Source organism: Ornithodoros turicata, chromosome 7 (assembly GCF_037126465.1).
Source record: "Ornithodoros turicata isolate Travis chromosome 7, ASM3712646v1, whole genome shotgun sequence".
Classification (NCBI taxonomy): domain Eukaryota; kingdom Metazoa; phylum Arthropoda; class Arachnida; order Ixodida; family Argasidae; genus Ornithodoros; species Ornithodoros turicata.
The window spans coordinates 17,898,983-17,919,595 of record NC_088207.1 but is presented as its reverse complement, the minus strand read 5'-3'; the positions used below and the strand labels follow the sequence as shown (position 1 = coordinate 17,919,595).

The 20,613-nt window shown below is 47.9% G+C and overlaps 3 protein-coding genes across 3 annotated transcripts; 2 read left to right on the top strand and 1 right to left on the bottom strand.

The window, feature by feature from the left end:
• The first annotated feature begins 2,999 nt into the window (after positions 1-2,999).
• LOC135400511 (alpha-(1,3)-fucosyltransferase C-like) lies at positions 3,000-4,187 on the top strand. The gene has a single exon (XM_064632343.1). It carries the CDS (start codon positions 3,000-3,002, stop codon positions 4,185-4,187), a length of 1,188 nt encoding a protein of 395 aa, XP_064488413.1.
• Positions 4,188-5,706: 1,519 nt separating this feature from the next.
• On the bottom strand, positions 5,707-6,871 carry LOC135400510 (uncharacterized). The gene has a single exon (XM_064632342.1). It carries the CDS (start codon positions 6,869-6,871, stop codon positions 5,732-5,734), a length of 1,140 nt encoding a protein of 379 aa, XP_064488412.1. The 3' UTR covers positions 5,707-5,731.
• Positions 6,872-13,488: 6,617 nt separating this feature from the next.
• On the top strand, positions 13,489-14,670 carry LOC135400509 (alpha-(1,3)-fucosyltransferase C-like). Its single transcript, XM_064632341.1, has one exon. It carries the CDS (start codon positions 13,489-13,491, stop codon positions 14,668-14,670), a length of 1,182 nt encoding a protein of 393 aa, XP_064488411.1.
• The last annotated feature ends 5,943 nt before the right edge of the window (positions 14,671-20,613 follow it).

Genomic DNA, 20,613 nt, shown 5'->3' with positions numbered 1-20,613 from the left:
CCTTTGCTTTTGAGTGTAACGAACGCCAAAATGGTTTCGTTTTCGGTCTACTGCACCGAGCGCGAGTGGCTATCGCGGGAAGGAAGTCTCCCCGCTATCGGAGATATAACAGGGGGCTAAGATGAATTGAGGTGACAACGGGCTCGCAGTGCCTAGCTTTTTTCTTTTTTATTAGACAAAAACAGAAGAAGAGAGCGTATACCTTTGAACACACACACACACACAAAAATAGAGGCAGGGGGAGACGATACTGTCTCAATACTTTGTCTGCCCCCTTTCGCGGCAATAACTGGGGCCATACGCACAGGAAGGGAAGCGTATAGCCGACGGACAAGGTCCGCGTCTTCGCGCAGCAAGGGCCACTCTGCTTCTATAAATTCCCAGAGTGCGTCCTTGCTCCTTGTAGGCGTCCGTCTCTTGCTCATCCTATTCTTCAGGCTGCCCCAGACGTTTTAGATGACGTTTAAGTCCGGGCTCTGCGCAGGCCATGTCAGCTGCATTACGCTGAGGCGTAAAAAAGGAAAAAAGCTAGGCACTGCAGCCCGTTGTCACCTCAATTCATCTTAGCGCCCTGTTATCTCTCCGATAGCGGAGGGGCTTCCATTCGCGCTCGGTGCAGCAGACCGAAAAAGAAAGCCACTTTGGCGTTCGTTACACTCAAAAGCAAAGTTACCACTACTACCACGGTGGGTCGCCGCAAGCGCACTCTTTCATCCCTCTGAACGCGTGGACTCACCCGCTTCCGCTCGCCGCTAGGGTGTGTCTCTGCCCAGACAAAATACGCCGCTCGCGCGTTCCGTAAACTTTTGTCCAGCACTGTACCAACTCAGTGTTTAGCAGGCAGTCCACACTCCACAGCACTAATTCTGCCCTCCCGGTCGTGTCCTATTTCGGGCACAACCTGCGCCTGTGCTTTTCTTCTGACTAAAACGGCAGTCCCGCCGCTTCCTTTTTGAGCCGTAGAATGAAACACCTGATATTTCTTTTTGAAGATTCGAAGAAATTCTTCCTCCCGTTCCGAATCTATCTTCGTTTCCTGCAGCAAGCAGATGTCTATTTTCCTTTCATTCAGCAAATCTGACAGCCCTAGTTTCCGACTGGTTGAGACCAAGCTGTTAGCATTCAACGTAGCTATTCGTATTTTCATGAAGGCACTCAGCTAGTGAGTTTTAGTATACCGTTGATAAAGTTATCGTCTCTATCGGAACCAATCGCATTCGTGCGTGACTCAGAATCTTATCCTCTGATTGGTTCCGGTTGATACGGTGAGACGCTAGCCACGTTATCAACGGTCTGATTATTGCGATAAACCACGATCGCGTGGATCGTACTGGACGTAAGGTTTGATAACCTTTCTTCGTTTCGGGATAACTGATTTCCATTCCCGTGAAACTGCAGCGTCTTTGAGCGATATCTGATATAGTTCTTCTGGAGTTTTATCCTCCTCGCCCGCCACTTTCGTGCCGAGCTTGTTATCAGTAACAATCTCCATCTGCGTCCCAGTCCCAATTCCTCCTATCTCTGATTCCTTGCCGCTTTCATGTACTTGATTATTCCGTATCGTTTTCCGGCCATTATCAGTAACGGTTTCTTCAATCGCTTCCTTATTTTCTGCATGACCCTCTGATTCCGTTGCGTTGCTGTTTGCCGCCTGATTTGCTTCTAGGTCGTCCATCATGTAATCTTCGTTTGATTGTCTTGTGGCCTCTCTCGTCCTGTCAGCGTCTGTTCGCACGCAGCTTTCGCTATCATGCCCAAAGCGACGGCACTCTTTGCATTTAGGAAATTTACATTGCTGCCGCATATGACCAACACGCCTGCACCTCAAACATAGTGGTGGTCTGCCCGGAATTGCGACAAGGACTGAGTTAGACATTATCTTCAACACGTGAGGGACGCTGTCGGGTTTCACGCCTTCCTTCAAGATCAACTTAAAGGTCCTGGTGGTTGACTCGACGTCTTTAAAAAACTCATCACTGTACGTTTCTCGAGTTACTTTGCTCGGCTCTCCATACAAGCTGAAAGTCTTTCTAATGACATCGTCAGGGATATGGTAAGGTATCCAGTGCACCCGAACGGTGACGATCCTCTGCTGCGCGTCAAAAATTAGGCACCTCCTACCTTTCACACAACACTCCTTCAAATTGACGAGCTTTTCTTTCGCCGCAACGCTCCTCGTAGTAAGCATCCACACATGATTCATCTGGTATGCTCCGAAGGCTGCTATATCTTTGGCACTCAAATGGTCCTTCAGCACATTTTTGAAGTCATCACGTTTGTAGGGTCTTCCTGCGATGTCGGCGTGAAAGATTACCGTATTCTCCGCAAGCTCTCCAAGTGACAAAGTTGGCAAGATAACTTCGTACTTCTCCGAAGCCCGCGAATCTTCAGAATCCCGGCTAGGCCTAGCCGTAAACGCCTCCCCTTGGGAGCTCATGTTACCGCGTTTATGTGTACGAAGCGCGTTTATGTGTAGCTGTTTTTTACTGCGGGTATCCTCCAGCTGGGCAAGTAGCACGTTGCTATAGCGATTCACACATTTGGCGTAAACTGAGAGTGGTTCAATACTTTTCAGTAGGACCTGGAGGAATACGTACCGATGGCACAAGGTATCCAACGACAACAACTTTATTTTGGCTTTGGAGAGTGGGGAGGTTCATCGCCACAGGGTATCCATGATAACATTTGGGAAGCGAAAAGCCGAGTGTCGAGTAGAAATGTTTCGTGTGGAACGACTAATTTGGCCTTAGTACGGTAGCTAATGAACAGCTGTTACTCCGCGGTTTTACAACCCCTCTAATAAAAGTGTGATCACAAAGCGGCGCGAACAGCTGACGGAAAGGGTAAGGACACGAGTAGCGAAGCAGAATGTAGTAGGCCGGCCGTTTGTTTCTTACCTATCCGTGGCTCACAGAATCGGAAGTGGACAATAACACCCGCCCCGCGTGTGTGCTTGTGGTGATTGTCTGCTTTCCGTGAAACGCTTTTGCGTATAACTCATGACACGGAGTTCAAAATGTGCACTGCGAGTACTTGTGCTCATAGCAGTGGCCGCAATAGCATTGCACTCGTACATCTACGGAACTGTGCGCCATTCTGGAGGTCACCCATTTCATCGCACGCAAATGGCATTCGCACACTTCCCATGGTACAAGCGGACGCCTTCCATCAACTTAAGCGGTGCTACAACGGACATCCCCCGTATCTTGCTGTGGACACCATTCTTTCGGTCACGTTTGCTGGGGCTTTCGTCGGAGAACGAGATTGAAATTCCCGAGTGCAGTCGCCGCTGTTTCGTCACCTACAACAGGCACCTTCTCTCTTCCAGCGACGCTGTCGTCTTTCACGCCAGAGATCTGCGCCTGGAGGACATGCCCACAAGTCGTCCACCTGCACAGAAGTGGGTGTTTTGGAACATGGAAGCGCCGCCCCATTCTGGTCAAATCAAACTCGACAGGATGAAATCAGTGTTCAACTGGACTATGACCTACAGAGCAGATTCTGACATTTCAGTCGCATATGGAGTGCTAAAGAGAAGACAGAATCGTAAAGCAATGGCATTAGCCAGTAAGAGACTCTGGAAAGAAAAGAATAAGACCGCAGTCTGGGTGGTTAGTAATTGTGCCTCACACAGTAGGCGAGAAGGTTTCGTAAAAGAATTGCAGCGTTACATCGACATCGACATCTACGGACGATGTGGGACTCATGAGTGCCCGATAGATTCCTATGATGCTTGTTTCCGTAAGTTTGAATCTGAGTACTACTTCTGGCTCGCTTTAGAAAATGCACTGTGCCGCGACTACGTGACGGAAAAATTATTTTCCGCTCTTCAGCGCGTCATCGTGCCTGTTGCTCTGGGCGCCGTTAACTACAGTGCCGTAGCAGCACCACACTCCGTGATTGACGCATCTGCCTTCGTGGGACCGAAACAGTTAGCTGATTATATGCAAAACGTTAAAAGTGATTTCCGATTGTATAAAGGGTACCTCGACTGGAAGGACCAGTACGATGTCGTCGGCTGGAATAATGAAAGGTTCTGTTATCTGTGCGAAAAATTGCACAGTGTACACTTTAGAACCAAGTCCGTGGTCGAAGATTTGTCGTCATGGTGGACCAAGGACTCAGGGTGTTACAAGTGGAACGACAAACACTGGAGAGATCGGAGAACGAAGGGCAGCAAAGGGTGAATAAAGACACTTCATTTGACACGGTAACCGGACATTTTAATGCGTACATTGCGCTGCACAGGTATCTTGGAGCACGTGCCCTTTCGGAGACAACTGGAAGAATAATTGCAGCGAAAGTATTGATAATAATGAATGTGGCTATTGTGCACTGTGCGCCTATATTTCATACTCACGTGTAGTGCCGTTCAAGACCATGTTTTATTTGGGACGCCTATCACGTGCCCTGTACCTCTCTTCGAGTACCGAGCACGACATGTACCCCCGCCACACCTGCAGGTTCAATGGGGGGGGGGGGGCGTGAGGGAATGACGTTCAACATAAAAAAGAGTGAGGTCTGCCTGCTCAGCGTACGCGGCTAGTTTAATGATTATTGAAAGCAATGACTGCTGAAGACGCGTGCAGGCACCACCAAGTGTGTACCGCGTCAACCGGTCAAGAATCATTGGATCCAAAGCTCTTTGAAAAGTTGACACGTGACACGCTGGGTGGCGCTGGGCGCGTGTTCAGTGGGTTCTGTCTCGCGGCAATAACTGGGGCCATACGCACAGGAAGGGAAGCGTAAAGCTGACGGACAAGGTCCGCGTCTTCACGTAGCAAGGACCACTCTGCTTCTATAAATTCCCAGAGTGCGTCCTTGCTCCTTGTAGGCGTCCGTCTTCCGTCTCTTGCTCATCCTATTCTTCAGGCTGCCCCAGACGTTTTAGATGATGTTTAAGTCCGGGCTCTGCGCAGGCCATGTCAGCTGCATTACGCTGAGGCGTAAAAAAGGAAAAAAGCTAGGGACTGCAGCCCGTTGTCACCTCAATTCATCTTAGCGCCCTGTTATCTCTCCGATAGCGGAGGGGCTTCCATTCGCGCTCGGTGCAGCAGACCGAAAAAGAAAGCCATTTTGGCGTTCATTACACTCAAAAGCAAAGTTACCACTACTACCACGGTGGGCCGCCACAAGCGCACTCTTTCATCCCTCTGAACGCGTGGACTCGCCCGCTTCCGCTCGCCGCTAGGGTGTCTCTGCCCAGACAAAATACGCCGCTCGCGCGTTCCGTAAACTTTTGTCCAGCACTGTACCAACTCAGTGTTTTAGCAGGCAGTCCACACTCCACAGCACTAATTCTGCCCTCCCGGTCGTGTCCTATTTCGGGCACAACCTGCACCTGTGCTTTTCTTCAGACTAAAACGGCCGTCCTGCCGCTTCCTTTTTGAGCCGTAGAATGAAACACCTGATATTTATTTTTGAAGATTCGAAGAAATTATTCCTCCCGTTCCGAATCTATCTTCGTTTCCTGCAGCAAGCAGATGTCTATTTTCCTTTCATTCAGCAAATCTGACAGCCCTAGTTTCCGACTGGTTGAGACCAAGCTGTTAGCATTGAACGTAGCTATTCGTATTTTCATGAAGGCACTCAGCTAGTGAGTTTTAGTATACCGTTGATAAAGTTATCGTCTCTATCGGAACCAATCGCATTCATGCGTGACTCAGAATCTTATCCTCTGATTGGTTCCGGTTGATACGGTGAGACGCTAGCCACGTTATCAACGGTCCGATTATTGCGATAAACCACGATCGCGTGGATCGTACGGGACGTAAGGTTTGATAACCTTTCTTCGTTTCGGGATAACTGATTTCCATTCCCGTGAAACTGCAGCGTCTTTGAGTGATATCTGATATGGTTCTTCTGGAGTTTTATCCTCCTCGCCCGCCACTTTCGTGCCGAGCTTGTTATCAGTAACCATCTCCATCTGCGTCCCAGTCCCAATTTCTCCTATCTCTGATTCCTTGCCGCTTTCATGTACTTGATTATTCGGTATCCTTTTCCGGCCATTATCAGTAACGGTTTCTTCAATCGCTTCCTTATTTTCTGCATGACCCTCTGATTCCGTTGCGTTGCCGTTTGCCGCCTGATTTGCTTCTAGGTCGTCCATCATGTAATCTTCGTTTGATTGTCTTGTGGCCTCTCTCGTCCTGTCAGCGTCTGTTCGCACGCAGCTTTCGCTATCATGCCCAAAGCGACGGCACTCTTTGCATTTAGGAAATTTACATTGCTGCCGCATATGACCAACACGCCTGCACCTCAAACATAGTGGTGGTCTGCCCGGAATTGCGACAAGGACTGAGTTAGACATTATCTTCAACACGTGAGGGATGCTGTCGGGTTTCACGCCTTCCTTCAAGGTCAACTTAAAGTTCCTGGTGGTTGACTCGACGTCTTTAAAAAACCCATCACTGTACGTTTCTCGAGTTACTTTGCTCGGCTCTCCATACAAGCTGAAAGTCTTTCTAACGACATCGTCAGGGATATGGTAAGGTATCCAGTGCACCCGAACGGTGACGATCCTCTGCTGCGCGTCAAAAATTAGGCACCTCCTACCTTTCACACAACACTCCTTCAAATTGACGAGCTTTTCTTTGGCCGCAACGCTCCTCGTAGTAACCATCCACACATGATTCATCTGGTATGCTCCGAAGGCTGCTATATCTCTGGCACTCAAATGGTCCTTCAGCACATTTTTGAAGTCATCACGTCTGTAGGGTCTTCCTGCGATGTCGGCGTGAAAGATTACCGTATTCTCCGCAAGCTCTCCAAGTGACAAAGTTGGCAAGATAACTTCGTACTTCTCCGAAGCCCGCGAATCTTCACAATCCCGGCTAGGCCTAGCCGTAAACGCCTCCCCTTGGGAGCTCATGTTACCGCGTTTATGTGTAGCTGTTTTTTACTGCGGGTATCCTGCAGCTGGGCAAGTAGCACGTTGCTATAGCGATTCACACATTTGGCGTAGACTGAGAGTGGTTCAATACTTTTCAGTAGGACCTGGAGGAATACCTACCGATGGCACAGGATATCCAACAACAACTTTATTTTGGCTTTGGAGAGTGGTTCATCGCCACAGGGTATCCATGATAACATTTGGAAAGCGAAAAGCCGAGTTTCGAGTAGAAATGTTTCGTGTGGAACGACTCATTTGGCCTTAGATGGGTAGAAATCCAGCGAACCGGTAGAGATGTAGGAAGGGAGTTGCCTCAGGACAGAAGCCGCCGATATTTCGAACAGAGACTGTTCTTCTTCTGGGCACCGTCCTCATCATTGGCATGGTATTTAAAGGGTTAGGTGTGACGTGTTTAAAGGTTCATGCGAATTGTGGGTCAACAGCCCGGAGGGAAGAAAGGTTCCGTACGGGTTTTTACGGCCGGAGTGAATGGCTGCTTTGTTAGAGTGTGGAGGGGATTATGTGAACGTAGTGATCTAGGCTACAGACCGGTTACAGAAAAATGGAAGGTTCACGAACACGTGGACGAAACGGGACAACAGGCAAGAATTCGCGAGCATAGCGAAAGATAAGGAGGTTAGTGGTTACGTGGGGAAAAATTCCAAAACCAGCAAAGGTTTTTTTTTTATTATTATTATTATTTATTAATATTTGTAATGCAAAGTTGTGGCATGCAATAAAGAAAGTAGAAAGCAGTGGCCATGCATAACATAACAGATGATAATGGAGGTAGAAGGGAAAAGCATATTTTATTTGTGAAGTGTTTCTAGGGTGCCTTGTGATTTGTTGATACCGGACGGGTGAAGAGCGTTGAACTTGTATATGAGATAAGACTCCCTATCACGTCTGTCACGTGTGGATCTAAACCCGGTTTCTAGAATATATAGTTTAATGTTTTCAAAATTGTGACCAGGAACGTTAAAGTGTTCGGCGACTGCTTTGGGGAGTTTGTTGGACGTGTCGGTTCTGTGTCCGGTAAGGCGGTTGTTCATTTGTTGGCCGGTTTCACCAATGTATTGCATAGAGCAGTCGCCGCATTCAATGCAGTATATAACATTGGAGCTTGTGCATGTGAATGCGTGGTTAACGGGGTGGGTGTAATTGCTCGCAGTGCTTTTGATGGAGTTAGCGTGTTGAACGTGCTTGCATGTTTTGCAGCGCGGGAGGTTGCAGGGTCGTGTTCCCGTGTACGGGGCGCTCGTTTTGCTGATTTTGGCATTGACCAAGGAGTCTGCCAGGTTTCTTGCGCGTCGGTATGTCACCTGTATGGGGTTTGTGAATATGTTGTTAAGTCTGTCACTGCTTTGGAGGAGGGGCTCGTGTTTCTGTAGAATGGCTTTGATGTTTGGAAGTGCGTTGGAATATCTTGTGATGAAGCTTATTTGGCACGCGTCGGGATTTTTTCGGTTTTCCAGAACCTCGTTTCGATCGAGTGTGAGTGCCTTGCGACGGAATTCGGTTAGGAGGGAGTCTGGATAGTCCCTTTGGGCAAGTGTACTGCAGAGTTCGTCAAGCTTCTCAGCGTAATCTGTGTCGTTTGAACAAATTCTGCGTAGTCTTACACTCTGGCCATTAGGAATTCCAACCTTACAGTGACGCGGGTGGTGACTCTTGAAGTGAAGGTATTGTTGTTTGTCAGTTGGCTTTTTGTACAGGGTTGTGACGAGGTTGCCGTTGTCTAGTGATATCGTGGTGTCGAGGAAGTTAATTAAGTGAGTTGACTGTTGTGATGTGAACTTTATGTTGCTATGCGCGGTGTTCAGTAGATCTACGAACTTTTGAAATTCATGTTCCCCGTGTTCCCATATTATCAGTATATCATCGATGTATCGAAGGTACACCGTGGGTTTTAATGAGAGGGCGCTGAGAACTTTGTTTTCTAGGAACCCCATGAAGATATTTGCGTATGTGGGTGCAACAGGTGTGCCCATACTTGTACCGTGTACTTGTAGGTAGTATTCACCATTGAACTCGAAGTAGTTCAGTTTAAGAACCAAGTCCATTAGAGCGAGTATGGTTTCCGTGTCTTTTCTGGTGTTTGTAGTAGAAAGGGTATTGCAGAGGGCTGTGATTCCGTCGTTGTGTGGGATGTTAGTATACAGTGATGTCACATCCAGCGTGGCTAGTATTGTGTCCCTACCAAATGTACGAGTGTTGTTTATATCTCTGATTATTCTGAGGAGGTGGGGTGTGTCTTGTACATGCGATGGCAGTGTTGTCGGAATATGGTTTAAATAGTGGTCCAGGAATTTCGAGAGTCTTTCTGTTGGTGTGTTGTTATTAGATACAATTGGCCTGCCGGGGATGTCAGCCGTGTAGAGCTCGTTGGCGTGTACCTTGTGGATTTTGGGCAGTAAATAGAAACGACCTGCGTCTGTGTTTGATGGGGTGAGATATCTGAGGTCATCACGTGTGATGAGCTTTCGTTCGTGGAGGTCCTGTATGGTATGGGTTATTAGCGCCGTGTACTCCTTTGTTGGGTCATGGTCCAGTTTGAGGTAGTGTTGCGTATTGTTGAGTTGCCTATGTGCTTCAGAGATATATTTATCTGTGGGCCAGATGACGATACTCCCACCCTTATCTGCGGGCTTGATAATGATATCATCTCTGTCAGCTAGCGCATTGATGATGTCACGTTGTGTTTTAGTGAGGTTGTGACCACGCGAGCTTTGGGAAATACCGCGAAGGATGTCGTTGCTTACTTGTTTAATGTACAGGTCTAGTGCGGGTTCTCGGCCGTGATTTGGTGTCCAGGTTGATGGTAGTCGGAGGTCGTTGTTGTTTTCTTGTGTTGTATGAGCGAAGAATTCTCTAAGGCGTAGCCGTCTCGCAAAGTCTGATATGTCTTTGTGGATTTCGTATTCGTTAACAGAATTGAGTGTAGGGCAGAATGTTAACCCCCTAGAGAGGACTTGTAGTTCGCCGCTGGTTAGTGAGCGTGATATATCTATTACGGTGCTTGCGTCAGCGTTTTCTCGGGGTGGCTCAGCGATGTTGCGGAGAGTTGTGGTTGTGGTGCTGGAAATGATTTGTTCGGCTGCTGCGTGTGTCGTGTTAGTGGGTCCGGTATCCGTGTCGTTGTTGGAATTAGGTTTTCCGAGTTTTGAGTGTTCCTTGTTAGCTAGCTCGCGGTTGAGTTGTTGAATGTGTAGTTCGAGAGTGCTTGCCTCCGCGTCGGTGAGACTGATATTGTTCATATGGGCCTGGATCGTAGCGAGTTGCGCGTGGCACTGTTTCTTTAATATTTCAAGAAACGTACGGGCTGTGTTGTTAAGGGCTGATGCCCACTCTAGCTCTAGTTCAGGTGTCAGTTTTCCTAATGCAGGAACTGTTTTAGGGGTGAGGCCTTTAGGTACTGTGTTGTGAGTCAGGTGGTAGGTGTAGATCCGTAGATGATGTAGGTATCGGCTACGTTTCTCCATGAGTTTTCGCATTCGTAGAAAGTTCGTTGACTGCATGGTAGGCTGGTGATTAGATAGTCAACGGTGTTTTCTGCGTGATGTGCGCGTGCGTCGTGTCTGTGGGGTCAGTGGCTGGGGAGACTCGCTGTGTTCCTCGATGTCATCTGTCTGTGTTTGCGTGCTTGTGGTTTTCCGTGTCACAGTTTGCGTGAACTTTGTGTGTGTGCGGGTTGTGTTTGGAGTGTTGTCGTTTGCCGCGTGTGTATGCGTGGGTGCAGTGGTCGTTGTGGTCCCCTTTGATGCCATCGTGTGTTCTGGCGTGTTTGCGGTGCTGGCACTTGAAGTGTAAGCTGGTTGAGGATGTGTGTTTGAAACGAGGTTCTGGAAAACCGAAAAAATCCCGACGCGTGCCAAATAAGCTTCATCACAAGATATTCCAACGCACTTCCAAACATCAAAGCCATTCTACAGAAACACGAGCCCCTCCTCCAAAGCAGTGACAGACTTAACAACATATTCACAAACCCCATACAGGTGACATACCGACGCGCAAGAAACCTGGCAGACTCCTTGGTCAATGCCAAAATCAGCAAAACGAGCGCCCCGTACACGGGAACACGACCCTGCAACCTCCCGCGCTGCAAAACATGCAAGCACGTTCAACACGCTAACTCCATCAAAAGCACTGCGAGCAATTACACCCACCCCGTTAACCACGCATTCACATGCACAAGCTCCAATGTTATATACTGCATTGAATGCGGCGACTGCTCTATGCAATACATTGGTGAAACCGGCCAACAAATGAACAACCGCCTTACCGGACACAGAACCGACACGTCCAACAAACTCCCCAAAGCAGTCGCCGATCACTTTAACGTTCCTGGTCACAATTTTGACAACATTAAACTATATATTCTAGAAACCGGGTTTAGATCCACACGTGACAGACGTGATAGGGAGTCTTATCTCATATACAAGTTCAACGCTCTTCACCCGTCCGGTATCAACAAATCACAAGGCACCCTAGAAACACTTCACAAATAAAATATGCTTTTCCCATCTACCTCCATTATCATCTGTTATGTTCTGCATGGCCACTGCTTTCTGCTCTCTTTATTGCATGCCACAACTTTGTATTACAAATATATATTTTAAAAAAAAATTGCTCGTTCTGGAATTTTCTCCACGTAACCAGTAACCTCCTTATCTTTCGCTATGCTCGCGAATTCTTGCCTGTTGTCCCGTTTCGTCCACGTGTTCGTGAACCTTCCATTTTTCTGCAACCGGTCTCTAGCCTAGATCACTACGTTCACATAATCCCCTCCACACTCTAACAAAGCAGCCATTCACTCCCGCCGTAAAAACCCGTACGACCCTTTCTTCCCTCCGGGCTGTTGACCCACAATTCGCATGAACCTTTAAACACGTCACACCTAACCCTTTAAATACCATGCCAATGATGAGGACGGTGCCCAGAAGAAGAACAGTCTCTGTTCGAAATACCGGCGGCTTCTGTCCTGAGGCAACTCCCTTCCCTCATTTGGCCTTAGTACGGTAGCTAATGAACAGCTGTTACTCCGCGGTTTTACAACCCCCCTAATAAAAGTGTGATCACAAAGCGGCACGAACAGCTGACGCAAAGGGTAAGACCATAGCCTCCTATATACTGATCATGCTTGCCCGCTGAGCGCGAAACGGCCGTTCACCGCACTACGTGGGGGCGCCAGTTTCTCAGGATACACGGGCTCCTTCATAAAGCAGAGCTGCGACAACTTGGTCGGTAACTCAGACGTGACACGTTGCCGTTGATCGCACTCTCCCAGTTCCCTCCCTCGCCAACCTCGTCAACTTTACGCTTTGCGCATCGCTTCTACCGCGGAAGGGCAGCTGCGCTAGGGTGGTTTAGAGGCCTTTCCGGGCCGCCACAGCTGTGCTGTGCTTTCAAGCGTATTTGCAGTTCCCTATTAAGCGCCAGTTTTGACATAAATGTTTCGAGGTTTTGGACTGTTACTCAGCTGTAGCATGTCAAAGCCATTAAATAATTTCCCTCCTTGTGTATGATAATAAAGCATCGTATCACTCACCAGAAATTGCAGCACATTCGGATGTGGAGAATTCTCTACGGATTTCCACCAAGGCGGCTGAAGCTATGTGAACTCTGAAACAGACCGCCAACGCAGTTGCGTTCTGGCTTTTTCTTTTTTTTTTTCTCGTCTTTTGAATTGTTTATATTGCTTCATGAAACTTGTCATCATTCGACAGATCCCACTGTAGTTAGCCTCACCCTACGCAATCTAACCGCCGTTCCATCAAGCTCCATTTTAATTCTTGTTGTTGTCGTCGGATACTTTAGTTGTGTTCGAAGGAACGAACGAAAGGTTTGAAACCCCTAGTCATTGTATTGCAATCACCCTAGAGATCGTACTGTAGTTATCCCCATCCCACCCCATCTCCCATCATATCAATTTCATGTTTACTTCACATGTTGTCGTAGCATTCTTTACTTTAAAACAAAACTTTGTTTTGTGCAAGCCGTGTCCCCGTTATGTCTGCTTTGTCACGAGTGGTCACTGGACATCCCAAACGTTTTTCGGGTGTCTCTAGGACTGGAAGAAGCACACAAATGTAATCAGAATAGCCCTGGAGGTTACAGACATAATTGCACGTGTGGTAGGCAATGCCGTGTATCAGAAACTCGTATCTAATGCGAGTACCTTGCGACATTCTTGCGCGGTTGCCTAAAAACAACGGTTTGTAGGCGCGAGACACACGTGGCGCACATTTCAACGCGGAGTAGCAGACGACAAAGCGCTCACGCATTACATCACATAACAGCAAGCGCCGTTCTCCAGCGAGCACACCCATCGGTATGACCATCACGATCCTGAGAAACTGGCGCCACCAAAGTGAACGGCCCCTCCGCGTGCGTTTCGCGCTCAGCGGGCAGGCATGATCAGTATATAGGAGGAGGAGGAGGCTATGGTAAGACACGAGCAGCGAAGCAGAAGGTAGTAGGCCGGCCGTTTGTTTCTTACCTATCCGTGGCTCACAGAATCGGAAGTGGACGATAACACCCGCGTGTGTGCTTGTGGTGATTGTCTGCTTTCCGTGAAACGCTTTTGCGTATAACTCATGACACGGAGTTCAAAATGTGCACTGCGAGTACTTGTGCTCATAGCAGTGGCCGCAACAGCATTGCTCTCGTACATCTACGGAACTGTGCGCCATTCTGGAGGTCACCCATTTCATCGCACGCAAATGGTATTCGCACACTTCCCATGGTACAAGCCTTCCACCAACTTAAGCGGTGCTACAACGGACATCCCCCGTATCTTGCTGTGGACACCATTCTATAGGTCACGTGTGCTGGGGCTTTCGTCGGAGGACGAGATTGAAATTCCCAAGTGCAGTCGCCGCTGTTTCGTCACCTACAACAGGCACCTTCTCTCTTCCAGCGACGCTGTCGTCTTTTACGCAAGAGATCTGTGCCTGGAGGACATGCCCACAAGTCGTCCACCTGCACAGAAGTGGGTGTTTTGGAGCATAGAAGCGCCGCCCCATTCTGGTCAAATCAAACTCGACAGGATGGAATCAGTGTTCAACTGGACTATGACCTACAGAGCAGATTCTGACATTTCAGTCGCATATGGAGTGCTAAAGAGAAGACAGAATCGTAAAGCAATGGCATTAGCCAGTAAGAGACTCTGGAAAGAAAAGAATAAGACCGCAGTCTGGGTGGTTAGTAATTGTGCCTCACACAGTGGGCGAGAAGGTTTCGTAAAAGAATTGCAGCGTTACATTGACATCGACATCTACGGACGATGTGGGACTCATGAGTGCCCGATAGATTCCTATGATGCTTGTTTCCGTAAGTTTGAATCTGAGTACTACTTCTGGCTCGCTTTAGAAAATGCACTGTGCCGCGACTACGTGACGGAAAAATTATTTTCCGCTCTTCAGCGCGTCATCGTGCCTGTTGCTCTGGGCGCCGTTAACTACAGTGCCGTAGCAGCACCACACTCCGTGATTGACGCATCTGCCTTCGTGGGACCGAAACAGTTAGCTGATTATATGCAAAACGTTAAAAGTGATTTCCGATTGTATAAAGGGTACCTCGACTGGAAGGACCGGTACGATGTCGTCATCTGGTATGATGAAATGTTCTGTTATCTGTGCGAAAAATTGCACAGTGTACACTTTAGAACCAACTCCGTGGTCGAAGATTTGTCGTCATGGTGGATCAAGGACTCAGGGTGCTACAAGTGGAACGACAAACACTGGAGAGATCGGAGAACGAAGGGCAGCAAAGGGTGAATAAAGACACTTCATTTGACACGGTAACCGGACATTTTAATGCGTACATTGCGCTGCACAGATATCTTGGAGCACGTGCCCTTTCGGAGACAACTGGAAGAATAATTGCAGCGAAAGTATTGATAATAATGAATGTGGCTATTGTGCACTGTGCGCCTATATTTCATACTCACGTGTAGTGCCGTTCAAGACCATGTTTTATTTGGGACGCCTATCACGTGCCCTGTACCTCTCTTCGAGTACCGAGCACGACATGTACCCCCGCCACACCTGCAGGTTCAATGGGGGGGGGGGGGGGGGCGTGAGGGAATGACGTTCAACATAAAAAAGAGTGAGGTCTGCCTGCTCAGCGTACGCGGCTAGTTTAATGATTATTGAAAGCAATGACTGCTGAAGACGCGTGCAGGCACCACCAAGTGTGTACCGCGTCAACCGGTCAAGAATCATTGGATCCAAAGCTCTTTGAAAAGTTGACACGTGACACGCTGGGTGGCGCTGGGCGCGTGTTCAGTGGGTTCTGTCAATTACCGTTGAAGAATGCCCACGTGACATCTGACTAGGCCACGGGCCCGATGTCAAACTACATATAGCGATCGTTATAGCTATAGACGACCCTCTGTTTGCACACATGTGACGTCACGAGAAGACTGATTCGAGGTCATATTTTGGTGTGGTGAGTATAGTCATACTTAGGAAGCGGGAAAAACGCGTCGGCTGGTAAAGCTGATAGTACGCACAAGCATGCTTTGCGCGGCGGCCAAACGTAATCGATGACGTAGGGGGTGCAGGGGTGCTAGACTCGTCGTATCGTGAAACACGAAGAAAGTTGAAGAAATGGGAGGGAGGGCAACCATTGGATGCTTTCCGTGGCCCACGTGAGCGCTCCTCACTGTCAATCAAACCTCAGGTCAAGGCTATCGAGACGCGCGCACTTTGAAATATTTTCATGACGTCAAAATGACGTTTTGGCTGCCCGGGGGGATGGTGTCTTTGCAGATTTCACCAATGTAAACAATTCGGGAGATATGAGGAAAGACAGCCGTTCGACTGTTTCCCTGGCCCACGTGACGGCCCTTGTTGTCAATCAAACCAAAGTTCAAGGAAAGGGAAAATACAGCTTTTGGCAGAAGTTCCGTGACGTCAAAATGACGTTGCGCAACATTTTTTTTCCACCAAGAAAAGTTCAAGGAAAGATAGAGGCGAACTTCGAAGTTTGTTAGAAAGAGTTGCGGCCGCTTTTACTTCCGTGCCTTTAATACTGCGCCTCTGACTCCACACTTATCATGAGTACCGTTTGAAATGCCAAACGAGGATTTTTGCCAGTTTTACCGACTGTCGTAGAACGCTGTTCGTTCGCTGTGTGACCATCTGCGCGGAGCCTACACTCTCAGAACAGAACTTCACCGCATAGCATGTTGTGCGCCGACTATACAGACACGAATGATATCCTTATCGCTTCCAATTTGAAGAGAGAGGGGGACATAGGCATTTTTATAGCAATTATCATATATCCAAAATGCTATACGCCCTCTGGCTCTTCGAATCACAATGGGTAATCCTATCATTCGTGTCAATGGTTTGCGGATAACGTACTATGCGGTGAAGTTCAGGGGTCGGATTCACAAAGAGCTCGTGCGACGGAATCTGTCGTATCTCCGTCGTACGCAAAAGTTACGACGAAGTGTAGATTCACGAAGGGCGCGCGTCGCAAAATCTTCGCAGCTTACGGCGGAATCCTGCGAGAGCTCCCGAGCAATCTTACGAAGAAAAATGGCGGCGTTATTTGGCAGCGGTGGATTTGGAGATGGCAAACAAAGACTCCATAATACGCGCCAACGCATTGCACTTTGCCACAGAACCTTCGAGACCACCCCCGAAGTGACATTGAGGCACCTTTTTTGCTTGGTAACCTTCAACAAATGCTTCAACTTTGTGCTCCGTAAAATCGTGTCGCAGGGATTTTTCAAGCATCCCCTACATTCCGCTAAGACACCCGCAACACCCCTCCAAATTGTCTGCAAGAAAGGCAAAAGAAGCCATAAAAGCTGCAAAACTGAGTGCCACACACCACTTACAAAACACCCTCACCCACGTCCTCCCCGAGACGAACATACTGGGAATATATTTGCTGTGTCATCGAACGCGTTTCGCCTGTGATTGCATGGCATCCATTACGGCTACCGAAGGACCGAGAGCACGTGCAGTAACAAAACATATGCGGGCGAACAACTTCGTCTTCTTGTAAAGGGACGACTCTTATTGGTGCGACTACAAATTTTCGTCATCGTTACCATAGTGAAAACATAGTCCCGCACCCGTTGCGTGTTTCTCTCCTGGTTGCATGTGACAATTTCCTCTTTCTCATCAAAGGGTGTACCCTCTCCACTACGATAGCTTTGTGAATCGCGCTTACGACGCCGTCGTACGCGCGTCGCAGGCTACGACGTCTTAGCGCATCTTAGCGTAACTTACGATCGCGTTTGTGAATCCGACCCCTGTTCTGAGATTGTAAGATTAACGCAAGATGCACTTCTCAACACGGATAATGATATCACTGCGCACAAGACTGTTGTGTTCTCCACGCATGACAGTGTACCTCCCATGGCCGCAGGTTCCGTAATGTTCTCTTGTTTTCACGTGGTTTTCTTGCTGTACAAAAAGGAGATTTTCCATTGAGACGCGGAGGAAGACAACAGCTATCCTTCTGATTGAGAGATACATCCTAAATACAAAATGCGCACAACAGAGACATGAACACTGCATGTGCAGGGCGTTGGAAAGCGTCGGTGCTCTTCTATGCAGCGGAGCAGCACCTCGAAATGAGCGCTTGCAAGCGCACGGACCCAGGGTTTTTCGGACACGCGCCTTTTCCGTCCCTTTTACCACGAAGTGGTTGCGTCGTCGCAGTGCGCGCACTAGTCTGTTTATAAGTGCTCAAATTTACACAGGGTTATTTTGAGAAAGAAGCCAGCAGATACATAGAAAAAGGAAATAGGAAACAAATAGTTTTCAAACGAAGCGTCGTTGTGTTCACTGATCCCGAACACACGTATAGCACACATGCCGATACAGCGGGTGTGTCGTGTAATGTGTCACAAAACAGAGGCTTAAAATTCTACTTCGGGGTGTCACTGGCGCTTGTCATCGACAAACTTTTGGTGTGACTTGCGCGCACTTGTTCGATTTTCAATCACGAGAAATGTTCTGAATAGATCTCTGAAATGTGCCAAGTCAGCGTAACTTTTTTTTTCGTTTGTTTGTTGTTGCCTTTCTTTGTGTATTTTCTTGTCTGAAACAGAAAGGGCGTTTTCTCAACCACTTTCAACACAAAACACATTACCTTACTACAATAAAAATAGCTGGGGCAAATTTTCTTGGCGCAAAATCTCGACCACGTTAATAGAGAGTTTTAGTGTACCGTGCGCTATCGCTTTTGCGTACGTAAGGGATAGCGTTGCTGGTTCTGCGCACTGCGCGAAGCTCTCTTTCTCTTATGGGCGTGCGCAGAACCACCAACGCTATCTCTTACGTACGCAAAGGCGATAGCGTGCGATGTACTAAAACTCTCTAATTACTCCGTCACGTAACGTAGAATACCGTGGAAAGAAACGATGAGTCTCCCCTTCAGTTCCCTCTTTCATGCTTCTGCTGATAGCGGCAGCAAGGTTGAAACGATGCAGCTATCTGAAGCAACAGTGAGGAGGTTACAAGAAAAGCCACCGGGTGCTTCGTCTTTTCGACTTTTTTTCTTTTTGCGTTTGCATAACTTGACGGACGACTGCACGGTCGCCAGTTCCCGTGAATCGTACAACAGTTTTCGTTTCCTTATTGCCATTACCTAGTAGCGCGGGTGTTTTGTGATGTCAGGCCTCGAGTCATGCTGTTCCTGTATGTATTCAGTTTGGAAGAAATATTGATTCGATTCAAAATTGAACACATAATTTCGTATTCGATTCGGAACAGTTATGCGCCTCGAGATCTGAAATGTTCTAATGTTCGCACAGCCCAAACATATTTGACAATGTATGATTTGACCTTAAGTCCTTCAAGGATGTATTGCTCTGCATTTCACTCTTCACCGGGGCGGATAGAAGCGGTGCGCTTTCTCGTTCTTCATTCCATCACGCTCGTGCCAGTGGGCGGGTCGCGCACACACTGATATGAATCAGGCACTGACGTAGACCCGACTTCAGTTGCGGGGAAAGGGAAACATTTTACTTGAACTTCGGAAGTTCAAAACTCCACCCCGCTCGACGTCATCTTTTGAACTTAGTTCTGCTTTGACGAGTCTAGCACCCCAGCTCGTCTATTGCTTGAAACTGCCGCGCCGTGACGCCGCGGAACGCCAGTGACACGTAATCAAGCTCCACCTCATCACACGCGATATTTTACCGGGGATAGCGCGCGATAAGCGCATAGGGATAGTTCGGCGATGGTTCGGTGTTATGCTGTAACGCAAATCGTTGACCTAGCTAGTTTACTTGGCGCTGCTGTGACTGTTAGAAGTCTCAGACGGCAGCGGGTATTCCGCTCACCCGAGGATGCCATAGCGTGTGTAAGCTGAATTTTCCGGCTTGTGTCGACCTGCTAACAACGCTGTACGTGCGATGTACGACGAATGCACAGTCACTCGAAGCCAGGGAACTGCGAGGCGAGGCGGTACGTTGATTGAACTTTTGCTACTATATATCATCCTGCTCAGAAGATATTAAATACACTTATACACACATAATCAATACAACATTATTTGAATAACTATGATGAGTGGGGTGTTTAATCTACACACGTATAAGCACTTCATATAAGTCATCTACATCGAGTTTTGTTGAAAACAACAACACTGGTACAATAGCAGTGCCCATAAGGACCTTGGGGATATTCTGAAATAAATAAATAACAGCAGTGGGAACTCTGAGTGAACGGGAAAACAATTATTTTAGATCCTGTCCTCTTGCTTCCTCATAATCATGTGTTAAAGGTACTGTAAAGCAGTAGACAAGCATGATATGCCGGTGATGTGACTAGAGACTTCGTTGCTTCTAAATACCGTATGCGGAATCATACCACCGACAACTCGCTATAAATATTTTTAATTTGCCATGAAAGATGCGGCATAGTGGAGCGGTGCGACGCCTGGTGTCAAACAACCCCCTGTACAGCGCGCAACACTGAAAATTGGTATTACACACATCGGCACTTCGTTATTTTAGTAACCATATTATTAGTTTTCTTGTTTACCTATGCAGTCTGAAACCCCTGTTAACAGTGTTTTTTGCGAAGTAACCCAGCGCTGGCCGCTGCTCGATGGAGGCTCTCCCTACTTCTCTGCTGCGCCTGCGCGCTCCTTCTGTTCGCGGTCTCTTTCGAACGAACAAACTCTCTCTGTGAACCTCGGTGAACAAACAAGTCCCGACGCTGTCTGGCTTCTTGAACGTCTGACACATTTTTTTCATTTCAGTTCGCTTATCAGTTTATCCTCAGATGCGAGTCGTTGTGTGGATTGCAGGGGCGGATTTTATAGTGGATTGTTATGTCGGGCCCAGTGTTATACGCATGCAATGTGGTTGCCGCCGTATGTGTCAGGAGTACGGATTCATTTCGAATACCTAGTACAGTGTTGCCCGTAATCTTTAATTGTAATTTTCTAATTAATTGCACCGTCGATTGGATTGAAACTTGCGCAGTTTTTGTCCTGGTGGCTTGGACCATCGAATAGCCACACTAAATGACATTTGATCGGTGCTGCTTTACAGTACCTTTAAATAGGCTGTCAGACTAAATAAAAGTCATCTATCATAGCTTTTCAGGTCCTCATTGTGCTCAGATCTATGCAACTGCTAGTTACCATAAAGCTGCTCAAGACAGGAAGTTGATTGGAGAAGAACTCACTAGCCATCTCGCAGTCTTCTGTAAATGACGGCATAAGGAGTGTCAGGGCTATAC